Below are 18,519 nucleotides of genomic sequence, written 5' to 3'. Positions count from 1 at the left end.
GCTGCTATGAACATGCATGCCATTTGTTTTGTTTGAACACATGTTTTCATTTATTTGGGGTATAAATGTAAGAGTAGAATTGCTAAGCTGTATAGTAACTCTATGTTTCACTTATTGAGTAACAGTCAAACTGTTTTTCCCAGCAGCTGTACTATTATATATTCCTACCAGCAATGTATGAGGGCTCCAATTTCTCCACATCTTAGCCAACACTTGTTGTTTTCCAATAATAATGTTATTGTCATCCTAGAGGTTACGGAGTAGTATCTCATTGTGGTTTCGATTTGTGTTTCCCTAATGGCTGATGACATTGAGAATTTTTTAAAATATGTTTGTTGTCATTTGCATAGACTCTTTGGAGAAATACATGTTCAAGTCTTTTGCTCATTTTTAGTTGGGTGGCTTGTCTTTTTCTCCTTGAGTTGTAAGCATTCTTCGTATATTCTGAATACTAGAACCTTATCAGATATATGACCTGCAAATATTTTCTCCCATTCTGTATTGTCTTTTCACTTTCTTGATAGTGTCTTTTGATGTGTAAAAGTTTTTAATTTTAATGAAATTCAAAGTATTGAATTTTTCTTTTATTGCTCATGCTTTTGGTGTAATTTCTTCTTCTTTTTTTTTTTTTGAGATAGAGTCTCACTCTGTCACCCAGGCTGGGGTGCAGCGGCACAATCTCGGCTCACTGCAACTTCTGCCTCCCAGGTTCAAGTGATTCTCCTGCCTCAGCCTCCCGAGTAGCTGGGACTACAGGCATGTGCCACCACACCCGGATAATTTTTTGTATTTTTAGTAGAGACGGAGTTTCACCATGTTAGCCAGGATGGTCTCAATCTCCTGACCTCATGATCCACCCGCCTTGACCTCCCAAAGCGCTGGGATTACAGGCGTGAGCCACCGCGCCCGGCCGCTTTTGGTGTCATTTCTAAGAATCCATTGCCAAACCAAAGGTTGTGAAGGTTCTCCCTTATGCTTTCCTCTAAGAATGTTATAGTTTCAGTTCTTACATTTAAGTCTTTCATTCATTTCAAGTTAATTTTCATGTACAGTGTGAGATGGGGAGGTCCAACTTCATTGGCACAGGGTAGGTCCTTTGTAGCTGTTTACTGAATAAATAATTGTATCCTGTATTAGGGCACTGAGTTGGAGGCTAACGGGTGGGCAGATGGAGTGCTGTCCCTTGTGCAAAGGTATCAGGGATGAAGCATCTGGCATAGAATGAGAAGTTCTGAACTGTATACTGAACTCGTGCTCTGCCCTCTGTTTTAGGGAACTATTAGCAAAAGATCAAGGGAGAATTCTCTCTGCCTGTCAGACCCCAAAAGTAATAAATACATTCATTTTAAAAGTCAGTGAGTAAGGCCAGGTGTGGTGGCTCACCCCTGTAATCCCAGCACTTTGGGAGGCAGAGGCAGGCGTATCACCTGAGTTCAGGAGTTTGAGACCAGCCTGGCCAACGTGGCAAAACCCCATCTCTACTAAAAATAAAAAAGTAGCCAGGTGTGGTGGCAGACACCTTTAATCCCAGTTACTTGGGAGGCTGAGGCAGGAGAATCACTTGAACCCAGGAGGCAGGGGTTACAGTGAGCCGAGATCATGCCACTGTACTCCAGCCTGGGCAACAAGAGCAAAACTCTGTCTCAAAAATAAATAAACAAAATAAAAAGTCAGAGAGAAAAGGTTTAAAACTCTAAGAGACAGACAATCTGAATGGTTTTTTCCAGCAAAAATCCCTTTGTGTTCTGCTTATGAGAGCATTAAGTAACATCAGACATATCCTATACAGTTTTTTCTACCCTTTCTTAGAGGGCAAAGTTTCTCCTTAAAATGTTCAAGTGTTTCAAAATTTGGGGGACTGTGATTCCAGGTCCACTGTCCTCCACTACCTTCAGGGAAAAGGACAAATGAGGTTCTTCCGTGGTTAGGTACTCTGGGCGTGATCTGGTCACTGTTTCTTCCCCATGAAATAACCTACTTTCCTCTTTTTTAATTCTAACCCAACGAGCTTGCCAGAGCATCAGTGTCTGTGTCATCAGTTTGCCAGGGCTGCCCTAACAACATACCACATACTGCATGGTTTAAACAACAGAAATGTATCATCTCACAGTTATGGAGGCTAGAAGCCCAAGGTCAAGGTGTCAGCAGGGTTGGTTCCTTCTGAGAGCTATAAGAGAGAATCTGTTCTATGCCTCTTTCCCAGTTTCTGGTGGTTTTGTAGCAATATGTGCTATTATTTGGCCTGTAAGCACATGACCCCGATATCTGCCTTCATCTTTACATGGTGATATCCTTGTGTGCATATCTATGTCCACACTTTTTCTTCTTATAAAGATACCAATAATATTGGATTAGGGGCCCACTCTACTGCAGTATGGCTTTATCTTAACTAATTATATTTTCAATAACCCTATTTCCAAAGAAGATCACATTCTGAGGTACTGAGGGTTAGGACTTCAACATATGAATGCTGGGAAGACACAACTTGACTCAACACTGTGTAAGGCTCAGAACCCAGCTAACCACCTGGTAAAACCTATGAGAGCAAGGTGAGGAGGCAGAGCAGATTTGAGAAAAAGGGTCCACCAGAGGCATCAGTTGTGTTTATACTTTGAAGAATCTGGCCACTCTGAGAGTGAGCATTCTACCAAGGCTACTCCATGCCTGCCTCATCTGGGAAGTGTCACTACCCACTCATAAAAGGGCAGGTGAGCAGATACTCACCTGAGCAGGGAGTCTTCTGGCTCTTAGAATCATAAGTCCTTGGAATTCAACATTCTGGAGTACTGAAAAACTTTGTAGACCAGGCCCTGGTCTAGCAGCCCCATGGCTGTCTGAGTAGATATAATCAATAGGCGCCGGACACTGGGGAGCTCCATTACCCACATCACCATGGCCATAGTGTGAACAACCACAGAGAATCAGAGTTACTATCTGCCACCCACTGCCCACACTTTCCACTGGTCTTATAACCAGGCTAATCCTTAGATAAACCAGGCCTACCAGATATAGAAGTGTCCTTTCTTTCTACCACCAATCCTCATTTCTACCACCAATCGCCAGCCACAGAGTTGTCCAACACATCCCTTCCTCTAGTACCTAGGCTACTGACTCCATATGTGGTCTGCCAAGAGTTCTTGGCATAGGAGACAGAGGAATTATCCTCACATAGGTCATGTGATTGTTCCTTCAACTCTTGGATTCAAGGCCCATGTCTCACCCAAAAAAATAGATGTCCTTACTCATAAAGCCAGAAGCTCCCTGAAAAAATTTATTTACTCAACAGTGATGGTCACTGAGCATTGACTATGTGTCAGTGTTAGAGTGCAGTAATAGAGTAGACATAACACACAAGGTCCCTGACCTCGTCAGCTTACATTCCAGGGACTGATGCAGTCAATAAACAAGTAAAGGAAAAAACACAAATTACATACAGTACTCTGAAGGAAATTGACAGGTTGATGAGTTAGTTAATGGTAAAAGCAGAGATGAGGGGAAAGGAAATGTCTACATTATGTAGGATAGTTAAGAAAGGCCTCTCTGAGAGTCATTTTAGCTTAGTCCCAAGGGATGAAAAAGAGACAGGATACATAGATGTGGAATAAGAGTGACCCAGACATGGGTAACAGTATGTGCAAAGGCCTTTTGGTGGGACTTTTCTTGGTGTGTTTATGGAATAGTAGGAAACCAGTGTGTCTGGAGCAGAGGGAGAAAGAGGAAGCATGGTAGTAAGTGAAGTGCAAGAGGCAGTGGGAGATCAGATCATGTAGTGCTTTTTAGGTCTCATTAAAAAGTTTGAATTATGTTCTAATTTTAATAGGAACTTATTGGCAAGTTTTGAGTAAAACAGTGGTATGATCTGACTTGATATATTAAAGGATCACTCTGGCTGCTGTGTGGAGAATAGACTGTAGTAGAGCAAGAGTGAAAGCAGGGAGACCATTAGGAGGCTACTGAAGTCAGCCAACAGAAAATGATGGTGGCTCAGCCCATGGCGGAGACAGTTAAAATGGTTTAAAAAGAGAGAGAAGAAAAGAAAAGAAAGCAGTCCGATTTGGGATGTATTTTTGAGGTGGCATGAACAAGACTTAATGGATTAGATGTGGAGGGTGAGAGAAAGGGAAGAACGAAAGACGGCTCCTAAGTTTGCATAAAGCTGTGTGCAGAGGAGCCATTTCCGGAAGAGGAAAGACTGCTGATTATTACCTGGCAGCGGAATTACAGGGCCCTCTACTGAGGTCTCTATGTTGTGATGCTAACAGCTCCTAGAAGCCCTACCTTGATAGACCAACTCAAAAGTACCTAGGTAACAAAAATCCAAGCCAAGAATCGTAGAAGCCCATCCACCTCTGGGCGATGAACAACATGGGGAAAACAGTATTTCAGACCTACTTTTCAGCCTATGCAGTTCCCTATCAATATTTTTACTGTTGATGAAGGAAATTTGTAAAACTTGCTAACCTGAGACAGAGTATGGTGGTCAGTCACCCTCCTACATGACATGCTGAAACTCAAACAGGCTATCATATGAGCCTTTTTCATCTGTCCTATGCTGGACAAATGTGCTATGCCTGTGCCAACTCAAGGAAATATGTATCTGAAAAAATAAAAAAGAAAGAACGTATGCTTCAGAGTCCAGAAGGCATAATTTCCCAGGTGAAATGCTTTGAGTATTGTTAGACAAAATATCTGGTTTTACACATGAAAAAATGCTTAATAGTCATAGGAAAATGCACATCAAAACCACAGTGGAGTATCACTTCATTTCCAATAGGATGGCTATGATCAAAAAGACAGACAATAGCAAGTGTTGGCGAGGATGTGGAGAAATCAGAACCTTCATACACTGCTAGTGGGGATGTAAAATGATGCAGCCTCTTTGGAAAATGGTCTGCGAGCTCCTCAAAATGTTAATCATAAAGTTACATATGACTCTGCAATTCCACTCCTAGGTATATTCACAAAAGAAATGAAAGCATATGTCCACACAAAACTTGCACACAAGTGTTCATACAGCATTATTCATAATAGTCAAAATGTAGAAACAACTCAAATGTCCATCAACTGGTGAATGGAAAAAAATATGAGGCATACCCACACCATTGAATATTGTCCGGCAATAAAAATAAATGAACTGCTGATGCATGCTCCACATGGATGAACCTTGAAAACATTGTGTAAAGTGGAAGAAGCCAGTCACAAAAGGCTGCATATTGTATGATTCCATTTATTTGAAATGTCCAGAATAGGCAAATTCATAGAGGCAGAAAAGAGATTACTGATTGCCAAGGCCTAGAGTGCTGTGGGAGGAACGGAGAGTATGGTATTTCTTTTGGGGGTTATAAAAATGTTCTGGAATTAGATAGTAGTAATGGTTGCACCACTGTAAATATACTGAAAACCATTGAATTGTATACTTTTAATGGGTGAATTGTAAGGTATGTAAATTATATTTCAATAAACGGGTTTATTTTATTTTATTTTATTTTATTTTATTTTGTTTTGGGGACAGGGTTTCACTCCCGTTGCTCAGGCTGGAGTGCAATGACGCGATATTGACTCACTGCAACCTCCACCTCCTGGGTTCAAACGATTCTTGTGTCTCAGTCTCCCAAGTAGCTGGGATTACAGGTGCATGCCGCCACGCCCGGTTCATTTTTGTATTTTTAGTAGAGATGGAGTTTTGCCATATTGCCAAGGCTGTCTCAAACTCCTGAGCTCAAGTGATCCACCTGCCTTGGCTTCCCAAAATGCTGGGATTACAGGCATGGGCCACCACACCCAGCCCAATAAAACTGTTTAAAACAAATGTCTTTTCTCAAATGCCAGCCTCTACAACCTTCTAGAACAGTGCTGTCTAATAAAACTTTCTGTGATACGGAAATGTTCTGTATCTGCACTGCCTGATATGGTAGCAACCAGCCACCTGTAGCTACTGAGCACTTAAAATCTGGCTTGTGTTCCTAAGAACTGAATTTTTAATTTAACTTAATTTTAATTAATTAAAACCTAGCCACATGTTGCAAGTAATTACCATATTGGGCAGCTCAACTCTTGAATTCATATAGAAATTTAGAGTTTCTACTCAAAGTTTATCCTCCACTTCTCCCTTCTCTTGGAATCAGTTTCTCAAGAAAAGGTAGACCAGGCAGGGTGGCACACGCCTGTAATCCCAGCACTTTGGGAGGCTGAGGTGGGAGGATCACTTGAGCTCAGGAGTTCAAGACCAGTCTGGGCAATATAGCAAGATCCTGTGTCTATTTAAAATTTAAAAAATAAAATTTTTTTAAAAAACAAAAGATAGGGCTTTTTCTGAACCCTGGCTACACAAACACCTTTCAGAAGAACTTCTTTACCTCTACACTCCTACTGTGTCCTGACTCCCCCAACCTAGTTTCTCTCTATAGCATAAAGACTGATTTTCTGACATGGCTCTGGGGTTATCCTGTGTCAAAAGGATTCCTGGTCAGGTTGTCTCTGCATATGTGACAACTTCTCAGGAAAGTTCATTCCGGCCCAGATTGACTAATTGACTATCCAATATAGGAGAAAAAGTTACTGACTCTAGAGGCTAGGTGCCTCAAAAACCCAGCCTCCCACCTCAAGAACGTCACAAAACCCCAGTCTCCCAACTCAAGAATGCTCCAGAACACGTTACACTCTTTCAGCCAGCAAAGCCTGTCCTACTCCACTTGAGATGTGAGTGTGTGTGTGTGTGTGTATACATGGTATGAGCAAGACCTTAGGACAACTACTATAGCCCTATGTCTTCAACCCAAACCTACCCATACCTATTACATAGCCAATAGCCAGCACCATTAAGAGGAAAATCATGTTATGGACTGAATATTTGTTTCCCCCTCTCCTTAAATCCTATGCTGAAGCCCCAACCTCTAATGTGTTGGTATTTGGAGGTGTGGCCTTTGGAAAGTAATTAGGTTTACATGAGGGCATGAAGGTGGAGCCCCTATGATGGGATTAGTGCCATTATAGAAGAGGAAGAAAGCAGAGCTCTCTCTCTGTCTCAGCCTTGTGAGGACACAGAGAGAAGGCAGCTGTCTACAAACCAGGAAGAGGGCCCTCACCAAGAATTGAATCATCTGGCCTTGATCTTGAACCCTCAGCCTCCAGAACCATGAGAAATAAATGCCCATAGTTTAAACCATCCAATCTATGATATTTTGTTTTGGCAACCTGAGCAGACTAAGACAGAGCACTAGGAAACTGAGTCCCTTGTACAGCCTAAGTCCTAGGCCCTCTTCTCTCATTTATGCCTTATTTTTTATCTCCTGCTCCATTCTGCAACTATTCAGCTCTTGACCTCAGTCTTCATCTCTTCTTTCTGGCTCTGCTCTAACCCCATAGACTTTAATACAGATTTGGTTTCTCCTTTTCAACCCTTAATATTCTTCTATGGAGACAGTTTTGCTCCACACTCTGGCTCCTCCCAGTTAGAGCATCTCTGAGTCACCCTCTGCTTAATCTGGCCTTAATCTCTCCCCAGTAATGACCCTCACAGTTGGGAGGCTGGTGACTCATCTGGAGCCTGAAGGGAACTGAACCTTAGTTATGCTGTTGTTTCCAAGGACAGGGTCTTTTTTTTTTTCCAAGAAGAAAGTAATGAATTTCTTGGCAATCAAAGAACAATTATAATTGAGTGTTTGATAACCTACAAAAAAACCTTGTTTGACTCATGAATTTGAGACTTAAACAGTCTGGAAAACCTCGTGACTGCTTTAAATTGACCTCTTCAGGTTGAGGACCTGCACATCTATCATAATTTTCACTGACCATTGCAAAAATTAGCCGGGCATGGTGGCAGACGCCTGTAATCTCAGCTACTCAGGAGGCTGAGGCAGGAGAATTGCTTGAATCTGGGAGGCAGAAGTTGCAGTGAGCCAAGATCGTGTCACTGCATTCCAGCCTGGGCAACAAAGCGAGGCTTTGTCTCAAAATAACAATAATAATAATAATAATAATTTTCATTGACCAGTGACATTCCTCGCAAACCCATGCAAACTTTTCAGTACCACACACTCTTCACTTTTTATTCCATGACTACACTAGATTCCTATATTCCACTATTCTAGATTGCTCTATACCATGTCCCGTAGCCCTTCACAAAAACCCAATGGAGTTTGTATCATATACCCCACCACCATACAGGTGTTGAAAGTTTTCATCATTTAAAATTGCATGAATTCATTAAATCAGCACATATGAACCAAGTGCCTAAACTGTGTCAAGGCCTGTGTTGGATGCTTTGGATAAAGAAATTAGGAAAATATAGTTTCTTGCCCTTGAGGAAACAGGCAGAGGAAAAATAAATCAACTTCTTAGCAGGTAGGTCAGGCCAGGTGACAAAGTTGCCACTGTACCCCGTGGGCCCCATTTCAATCTCTGTTATAAGAAACATGGTTCCCCATTAGGCTCTACATGCAGCAAGAAGCCAGTGTTTGCTCTTGACGGTGATGATGATTTGGTATTTTTGCAGATTTGCTCTTACACCTGAGGACCATTCAAAGTAAACCCCAGGTCAATTTCATCAGGCATTGTCACTCACTGGCATTTATGACATTTTAGCTAAGTACTTATGTGCTAAATGAGCAATGTTATCAACTGAATTTACTTAATATGGACAAGGTTGCAGTTTACCAAGACCTTCTCCTGAAGTCTCTAAATTATCAGCTACTTGAGTGAATTGTCTTAATTATCTACTGCAAAATAGAGATAAATTATCTTCATTCCTGTCATAGAGTCTAGGGAAGGTCTGGGTGCTTCCAGAATATATGCCCATTGCTTTATGAATCTGTTACCAGCTGTTTGCACGCCTCAGTTTCCCCATCTGTATTCTGTGATTCTTGCCATGTACATATAATGGAGATAGAAAGATGGTATCACAATGCTTCAGACAGCTTTAAACAAAGCATTATGGAGGAGAGGAAACAGCCCAAAAGAAAACCCAAATCTTCTGTTACGTGTGCATTAGCTGCCAACTGGCATTTCAGAATTGCTTTAAGACATGTCAAAGGCAGTAGTCCAAGTTACTGCCTGCTTGAGGCCAGTTCTCTACCAGTAGTACAGAATACTGAATGAATGAATTCACTTACTGACACTTCAGCTTCTTCTGTAACCATACTGACCGAAAGGTGACCATTAAGAGGCAGCCCAGCAAATCTCCACTGGCAGTATTTTTCAAATGGTTTATTTCTATAACCTACTATATATGAGACATTGAAAGAGATAATAAGAATATGTTTTCTTACCTGAGAGAAAGATAAAACTCGACATGAGAATCAATCCATAAAGCTTCTGATATATGATGTGCTCTTTCATTGTCTAAGTCTGTGTTTAAAAAGTCAAAAATATGCCCAGCTCAGATTCAGAAAAGACAATTTCTAAGTGTATGTGACCACACTTCTCCTTTGCATCCCACCTAAGGTTTTTTCCTATTGCTTAAAGTCATGTCAGCCAACCACATGATAGGCATTTACCTGAGATACCCAGCCTGGCTGAAACCTCACTGATGGATTTATCTATATACTAGCTCAATAAATTTTATTGAATCCCTTCTGTGTGCCAGACACTGTGTTGCTCCCTGGGAATACAGTGCTGAGAAGACAAGACACAGATATCTGCCATCATAGGACAGTTAGCCCTGTGGGGAGGACAGACATTAAACGCATAATTACAAAATGTGAGGCCAGGAGTGGTGACTCACACCTGTAATCCCAGCACTTTGGGAGGCTGAAGCGGGTGAATCACCTGAAGTCAGGAGTTTGCGACCAGCCTGGGCAAGATGGTGAAACCCCGTCTCTACTAAAAATACAAAAAAAAAAAATAATAATTAGCCAGGCTTAGTGGCGGGCACCTGTAATCCCAGCTACTCGGGAGGCTGAAGCAGGAGAATTGCTTGGACCCGGGAGGCGGAGGTTGCAGTGAGCCAAGATTGTGCCACTGCACTCCAGCCTGGGCAACAAATGCAAAACTCTGTCTCAAAAACAAACAAACAAACAAACAAAAAACCAAAGTGTGCTACTTTCAACCCTAATGCACAAACTTCAATTCAACTACTTGTAGTTGTAATCATCCTAAATTTCTTGAAGGACTGTTATGCAAGAAGACCTTGTTGATAAAAGTAACTCATCAAATCATTTGTATTTTTAAAGCAGATCCGTTTAGAGAAATCTAATCACCATTTCATTACATTCACCCAGCTTCTCTCATTAATTAATTGTAACTATAGTGTCTTATGTGGAAAATGCACTGGAAACCCCCTTTTCTCCAAACAAAACGGTGTTAAAACTGCAAATCCTACTGAAATATGTTACAGAAAATTGGTGGTAGGGTGCTGATGGGCATTTCTGATTTTAAATAAAATATACTTCTGAATGATTTACTACTGATTTGAACACTTCCTTTTCTATAGGATAATGCAACTTATTGTATTTCTTTCTACCTCCAAGTGGGATTTGGAGTGAATAGACCCACTTTAGATTTAATGTAACAGAAGCCAATTAGGAAGTCAAATGAATCTTGGGCTTGCTACGAACACCAGCCATTAATCAGGCTCTTCATATTTACCAAGGATTCTACCGCCATTCTCATTAGAATAATAAGGAAATTTGTATGAGTTGGATGGGTTTTCTAAACTATGAGCTTAGAAGTAAGGCAGTGTCTAAATCTTTTATGACTTGCAAAATGAAATGCAGCTTAAATTTATAGTGCTATAAGAGGACTAGGCTGAGATTCAGTAACTGGCTGTGAGGCCATACATATTTCTCTTCCTTAATTTCCCTGGGCCTCAGTTTCCTTATCTGTAAAAATGGAGATAATAATCTGCCTATTTCCCAGAGCTGCTCTCGAAGAGGATCAAATGAGATGATGCTTCGAAGGCAATTTTCAAAGCATAAAATACTATAGAAATGGATATGATTGCTATCTATAAAATGGAATTTTCAGCAGCAAATAATCCAATTTATATTTTTCTTACATTTCTTCTAAACTTTTATAACAACTTCAAGGTATGTTTCAGAAACTTACCTGGTGCCCAATAAATAAATCATGGGACATTTACACAACAGAATACTATGCAACCATTAAAAGGAATAAAGGCCGGGCATGGTGGCTCATGCCTGTAATCACAGCACTTTCGAAGGCTGAGGCAGCCGGGTCACTTGAGACCAGGAGTTCAAAACCAGCCTGGGCAACATGGTGAAACCCTGTCTCTACTAAAAATACAAAATTAGTTGGGCATGGTGGCACATGCCTATAATTCTAGCTACTTGAGAGGCTGAGGTACGAGAATCACTTGAACCTGGGAGACAGATGATGCATTGAGCTGTGTTCACGCCACTGCACTGCAGCCGGGGTGACAGAGTGAGACTGTCTCCAAAAAAAAAGGAATAAGGTAAGTCTATATATAAGGCATGAAAATGTGGGTTGAAGAAAGGGGGTGGGGCTTGAGAACTTTTCCATAATGTTCTGTACTGTTTGCTTATTTTACAAAGATTATAAATTAGTTACATAATTTTAAAAATCAAAGGACAGGAGAAAGGAAGAAAGCAAGAGAGAGGAAGATAAGGAAGATAGGAAGGGGAGGAAAGAGACAGGAAGGAAAAATGGGAATTAAATGTTTCCTTTATACTTCCTATGATTGTGTACTGTTTGTTTTTACAATGAGCATACGTTACTTTCATAATTTTGAAGAAACATAAAAGGAAGGAAGGAGGAAAAGTAAAGAAAGAGATAAAGAGAAAGAAAGGGTGAAGATTAAAGACCTGAATTTTATACCTCACACAATTTCAAGCAATTTGGTTATTTTATGATGCATATTTCTTAATTTTGTGGTTCAGAAAAATTTAAGGGAAAGAAGTGGGGGGAAGAGAGAAAGAAGGAAGGAAAGGAAAGAGGGAGGGAAGGAGGAAGGGAGGGAGAGAGACACTTACCTGAGAACTGGACTCTTTTAACTTCCCAACCCCAAATGACCAGATCTTGTCTCTAAATTCCTAGGTTTGATGTGAAATGAAAGAAGCACAAAACAGGAGACTCATTTTCTGCTGTCCATGCCTCAGTCACCTTCTTTTCTGCATCAAACCAGCCTCTCTGCTCTTAGCTTTATGGGGCTTATTGATCCTGGTAGATCCTCTTTTTGTGGCTTGTAGCACGTCATGGGGCTGCTCTCCTGAGCATAAAATCAGCATGGGCAAAGTTCTCAGGTTATTATAACCCTGCAATAACCCATTAATTTGAGGGCTCTGTCCCAGTTTTCACTAAGGATTATTTTCAGTTCCTAGTTGATTATTGCTTTAATTAAATTGGATATATTAAAAGGGTACTTGCTTACTTGACTATGGCTCATTTCACTTTATTGAGAAAGTGGGGAGGAGGAGGGGTAGTGTTCAGAACTATGAGCAGAAAGCAGAGGCCAAGGAGGCATGAACTTGTTCACATCTTACTCCATCAGTAAGGTGAAGCCAGCTATTTACCCACACTGGACATTCATTCTTCAAGTCACCTCGAAAGTAAATAGATTTACTGAACTGGCTTTATGTTCGTCTCAAGAAGGAGATGTGGTTTTTGTCCCAGAAGGTGTCATTACAGCCCCTTAAGGGTGACAGAAATACCATCAAATCCCATGGAGGATTCAGAGATGATCCCTGTCAGCCTCTGAACTTCACAGGTGAGGCCCCTGAGGTTCCAAGGGTAGAATGACTCGTCCAAAGTCATAGAGCTTGTGAAAGGTAAAGCAGGAGCTAGAACCAAGGTGTCTTGACTACCAAACCAGTGCATTTTCCTCTTCATCTCATATCTTCAATGGAAAATTCAGTCTCATAGGAGGCTGAGTCGACCCAGCTTAAGGCCAGGATTCTTCACAGGGGAACGGAGAAGGAGGAGGTGTATTGGAATCATCCATGATTCACCCCAAAACCCACAAACTGTGATCAGTGTGGTGAATAAGAACCCAGGCTTTGTGGAAAGACAGGCTTGAGTTTGAGTCCCACCTGTGTGACTTGTGGCCAGTTCCCTGACATCTCTGGAGCCCCCAGTGTCTTCATTTGTAAAATAGTGATCATGGAACTCACTTTATATTGCTGTGAATATTACGTAACACACCATATGTAAAGTGCTTGGGCCAGCGCTTAGAACCAGGTTCCAGCACCACTGCTCCTATCTAGGACTCTACCACTTCTCCTTTCCAGTAGGCACAAGGCTTAGGTTTTATGACCCATCCCCAACGTGGGGCCACACAGCCTACAAGAAGATGTAGAGCCATTACCAAGAAACATATTGACACTTCCCTGGCATGTGTTCATATTTCACACCATGCCTGCTCATTGATCTGTCTCCCTCACAACACTAAGCTCTGGTAGGGCAAGAACTCCATGTTCTCCAGTGGTTCACATGCTGTCTGGCACATAGAGGGTGCTCAATCAATACTTCATAAACTATACTTTTCTCCCCTACTAAAGTGTAAACTTCCTGAGGACAGGGAAACACATTCTGCTCTTTCTGTCCCCTGACCCAGGAGTTAGTACAGTGCCTGACATATAGTAGGTGCTTAATTAATGTTTGCTGAAATGAAGAAAATAATTTAGAGGAGAGTTATTCACATATACTTAGATATGTCATCAAATATCTCTGGAAAATGATCCTGGTAAGACTAGCTGCTTCTAGAGGGGGAAACTGAGGGGTTTTGGGTGGGAGGGAACCTCAGTTTTCACTGAACGTGCTTTTGTACTGTAAGAATTATAGTCATCTGCGTGTGTTATTTTTTTCAAAGGAAAACACTGTATGTTTTATTAAAAATCCAACATAGCACAAATGAAATAATTGACTAGAAAATTAAATTGGGACTCTTTTGTCAGGAAAACATTTGTCACCTGGGAAGGCTTCAATGGGTATCTTTCATTCCCTGGAAGGTTATAAGGAGAACGTTGACCATCTGCTCTCCATATCTACAGAGAAGTAGGAAATTGGCTGAAATTGCAGTGGGAGATGTAAGTTAGATATAAATAAGTCATTATTGACAATAGGAATTGATAAGCACCAGAAAAGGCTATCACGGGATGTTATGAGCCGTTCACGCCTGGAAACTCAAAGGCCTAGATAGCCATATGGCTCTGCTGATTTACTTGTCCTCCCACAGAGAGGGCTGAGCTGGTTGACTTGTTGCAACTCTGTCCCTGTTTCTAACACGAAAAGACCCTTAATCTGTTGAAGGTCCAAGCTGTCTTCATTCCCTCTCCCTTTCCTGGTATGAGCATCCCACCAGGCCAATTGGTGGGGAATAGCAAGCCAGCTATTGAATTTGGAGCTCAACCATAGAAACAGCAAAAGGGTCCAATGCTGGAGGAAAAATCATCTATGCTGACAACTCCTTAAGAGATTTTGAAGGGGCCAGGCGCGGTGGCTCAAGCCTGTAATCCCAGCACTTTGGGAGGCCGAGACGGGTGGATCACGAGGTCAGGAGATCGAGACCATCCTGGCTAACACAGTGAAACCCCGTCTCTACTAAAAAATACAAAAAACTAGCCGGGCGAGGTGGCAGGCGCCTGTAGTCCCAGCTACTCGGGAGGCTGAGGCAGGAGAATGGCGTAAACCTGGGAGGCGGAGCTTGCAGTGAGCTGAGATCCAGCCACTGCACTCCAGTCTGGGCGACAGAGCGAGACTCCGTCTCAAAAAAAAAAAAAAAAAAAAAGATTTTGAAGGACAATTTTAATTATATTTGATAAAACTACCACCCAATTACGAATGATTACCTGCTCATTGTCATTCCCATGCATTCCTTTATACTTTCACTACATATGTGGGCATTCCTTAACAGTGTGTAGAATTATTTTGCATAGTGATACTACATGTTTTTAAACATCACATAAATTTGCCTTTCTTCTTTCTTTCTTTCTTTCTTTCTTTCTTTCTTTCTTTCTTTCTTTCTTTCTTTCTTTCTTTCTTTCTTTCTTTCTTTCTTTCTTCTGTCTTTCCTTCGAGAAAGGGCCTGGCTGTTGCCCATGCTGGAATACATTGGCACAATCAAGGTTCACTGCAGCCTCCACCTCCCAGGCTCAAGCAATCCTCCCACCTCAGCCTCCAGAGTAGCTGGGACCATAGGCATCCACCACCATGCCTGGTTAATTTTTGTATTTTTTGTAGAGATAGCATCTTGCTATATTGCCCATATGGTCTCAAATTCCTGGCCTCAAGCAACCCTCTCACCTTGGCCTCCCACAGTGCCAGAATAACAGGTGTGAGCCACTGCAGTGGGCTCATGCTTTTAAACATACTATAAAAGGGGTCATACCACAAGAGAGACAGGGCACCACAGTAGCTAATAAAACAGACTCTGAAGCCAGACTCCTTGGTTTTCCTAATGTCTCACTGCCTCAGCTTCCTCATCTGCAACATAGAAATGATGACGATGAGGAGGAGGAGGAGGAGTTAATGGTGATGATGATATCCACCTCTATTATTTGTATAAAATCAATGAGATAATATATGTAAAGCACTTAAAACACTACCCAGTACATAATAAACGCTTTATTAAGTATTAGCTATTATTACCTATTCTTCTGCAATTTATATTTCAAGCATAACAATATTCATACAGTCCGCGATCATTTGAGTGCCCACTGTGTACAGGCAACATTCTGAGATGCTAGGGATTCAGCAGCGAACAAAACAGATAACTCTATCTCCCCTCAAAAAGTTTCTGTTTTAAAGTTGGAACAGGTCAGATTAATAGATGTGAGTCCAGTAAGCAAAGATTCTGCATTTAATGTTGCAGCTGGGGGAGTTAGAAAAGGCTCTAGGCGGGCCCAGGCCTAGCAGCTCCAGCCCAGCAGCAGCTACACTGGCGGCGGCAGTTCGCTCAAGGCCCCGCGCCCCCTGCAGCCCCTCCCCGGCGTGGTGCGGGAAGACGCGGCCGCCCGCCCACCGCTGAGCCCGGGGTGGCCTTTGACTCTAGCTGGCCTGGCCGCCGGAGGGCTGTGCGCGGCCCGCGGGCCTCGCGGCTCTCGCGGATCCGTGACCCGGCCGTCCTGTCCAGGAAGTGGTCGTCCTGAGCGCCATGGCTCACTCCCTGTGCAGTCGGGCCTGCCCGGCACACAGAAGCTAAAGGCAGATCCAGAAAGTCTTTTTGCAAAACTAAAGAACATTGGGAAAGGCTCCTTTGGCGAGGTGTTCAAAGGCATTGACAGTCGGACTCAGAAAGTGGTTGCCATAAACATCATTGATCTGAAAGAAGCTGAAGATGAGAGAGAGGACATTCAACAAGAAATCAGTGTTGAGTCAGTGTGACAGTCCATACGTAACCAAGTATTATGGATACATGAAGGATGTATGAAGGATACAAAAGTATGGATAATAATGGAACATCCTGATGGAGGCTCCGCACTAGATCTGTTAGAACCTGGCCCGTTAGGTGAAACCCAGATCGCTACTATATTAAGAGAAATACTGAAAAGACTTGATTACCTCCATTCGGAGAAGAAAATCCATACAGACATTAAAGCGGCCAGGGTCCTGCTGTCTGAGCACTGCGAGGTGAAGCTGGTGGACTTTGGCATGGCCGGCCAGCTGACAGACACCCAGATCAAAAGGAATACCTTCGTGGGCACCTCGTTCTGGATGGCATTCGAGGTCATCAAATAGTCGGCCTACGACTCAAAGGCAGACATCTGGTCCTTGGTCATAATAGCTATTTAACTTGCAAAAGGGGAACCACCTCATTCCAAGCTGCATCCCATGAAAGTTTTATTCCTCATTCCAAAGAACAACCCACCAGTGTTGGAAGAAAACTACAGTAAACTCCTCAAGGAGTTTGTGGAGGCCTGTTTGAATAAGGAACCGAGCTTTAGACCCACTGCTAAAGAGTTATTTAAGCACAAGTTTATACTACGCAATGCAAAGAAAACTTCCTACTTGACCAAGCTCATCGACAGGTATAAGAGATGGAAGACAGAGCAGAGCCACGAAGACTCGAGCTCTGAGGATTCCAACTCGGAAACAGATGGCCAAGCCTCAGGGTGGCAGCGATTCTGGGGACTGGATCTTCACAATCTGAGAAAAATATTCCAAGAAGCTTGAGAATGGAGCTCTGCAGCCATCGGACGTAGACAGAAATAAGATGAAAGACATCCCAAAGAGGCCTTTCTCTCGGTGTTTATCTACAATTGTTTCTCCTCTGTTTGCAGAGTCGAAGGAGAAGAGCCAGGCGTGCAGAGGGAACTTGGGGTACACTGAAGAGCTGCGAGGGGTCACCTACCTGGCCGAGGAGGCGTGCCCCGGCATCTCCGACACCATGGTGGCCCAGCTTGTGCAGCAGCTCCACAGATATTCTCTAAGTGGTGGAGAAACTTCATCCCACTGAAATTCCTTTCACATTTGGGGTTTTATTTTTCCTTTTTTCCTTCTTCATCCTCCTCCTTTTTAAAAGTCAACAAGAGCCTTCACTGACTCCACTGAAGAGGTGCACCACCCGGGGCCACACCAATGCCGGGCGCCTGTCCAGGGACACACACAGTCCTCGTTGTGCCGCAGCCAGATGAAGTCTCCCACATGGGTGGGGAGGGTCAACTCCTTCCAACGATCATTTTATTTTATTACTTTTGTTTTTTTAATTTTAACCATAGTGCACATATTCAAGGAAAGTGTCTTTAAAAACTAAAACAAACCCCGAAATGTATATTTGGGATCATGATAAGGCAGCTAAAGACATGAAAACTCAAGTATCCTGCTTTAAGTTGATAACTTCCTCTGGGAGCTGGAGAATTGCTCTGGAGGATGGGTGTACAGATTTGTATATAGTGTCATTTTTGCAGAGACCCTTTCAGTGTGCGTAAGGAATCACTGTGTACAAACTGGCCAAGTGCTTCTGTAGATAATGTCAGTGGAGTAAATATTCGACAGGCCAAAAAAAAAAAAGGTAAAGTCTGTAACAGTTTTGGGGTTTTTCTTTGTTTTGTGTTTCTATTTAGTTTTGGTTCATAAAATTAAAACTAATTAACCAGTTTTTAGAAGTTATGTTCTACTGGATGTAGACAGACAATAAACAAACAAAAAAAAATGGATAAAGCATATAACATATTAGAAGGTGAAAAAAAGCCATAGAGGAAAGCAAAGTGGGAAAGGGGTACAGGAATTTCTGGAAGGAGGGTGGGGAATGCATTTTTATTTTTATTTTCGCTCTGTGGCCCAAGCTGGAGTGCAGTGGCATAATCTCAGCTCATTGCAACCTCTGCCTCCCGGGTTCAAGTGATTTTCCTGCCTCAGCCTCCCGAGTAGCTGGGATTACAGGCATGCACCACTACACCTGGCTAATTTTTGTATTTTTTAATAGAGACAGGGTTTCACCATGTTGGCCTGGCTGGTCTTGAACTCCTGACCTCAGGTGATCTACCCGCCTCATCCTCCCAAGGTGCTGGGATTACAGGCATGAGCCACTGCATCCAGCCGGGAATGCAATTTTAAATAGGGTGATCCATAATGTCCTCACTGAAAAGTGACGTTTGGACAAAGACC

The 18,519-nt window shown here is 42.4% G+C and overlaps 1 protein-coding gene and 1 pseudogene across 3 annotated transcripts in view; one reads left to right on the top strand and one right to left on the bottom strand.

Annotated features, from left to right (window-relative positions):
• ADGRG4 (adhesion G protein-coupled receptor G4) overlaps positions 1-12,089 on the bottom strand; it is a 110,804-nt gene extending 98,715 nt beyond the window's left edge. The window contains exons 1-2 of one of the 2 annotated variants that reach the window (XM_011948784.1): positions 11,949-12,089; positions 9,267-9,345 (exon numbers count right to left, since the gene is read on the bottom strand). In XM_011948784.1, the coding sequence (XP_011804174.1) occupies positions 9,267-9,336 (70 nt within the window). In that variant the 5' untranslated portion in view covers positions 9,337-9,345; positions 11,949-12,089. Of the gene's footprint in view, positions 1-9,266; positions 9,346-11,948 lie in introns of those variants that run through there. The other variant, XM_011948783.1, reaches the window with a different exon arrangement.
• A 348-nt stretch (positions 12,090-12,437) lies between these two features.
• Positions 12,438-17,932, top strand: LOC105516549 (annotated as a pseudogene). Its single transcript, XR_001002504.1, has 3 exons — positions 12,438-12,524; positions 15,829-16,332; positions 16,401-17,932. The product of XR_001002504.1 is annotated as a serine/threonine-protein kinase 24-like (transcript).
• The last annotated feature ends 587 nt before the right edge of the window (positions 17,933-18,519 follow it).

This window comes from Colobus angolensis, unplaced genomic scaffold, assembly GCF_000951035.1.
Source record: "Colobus angolensis palliatus isolate OR3802 unplaced genomic scaffold, Cang.pa_1.0 Scaffold283, whole genome shotgun sequence".
Lineage (NCBI taxonomy): Eukaryota > Metazoa > Chordata > Mammalia > Primates > Cercopithecidae > Colobus > Colobus angolensis.
This window is presented reverse-complemented; position numbering and strand designations above follow the sequence as displayed.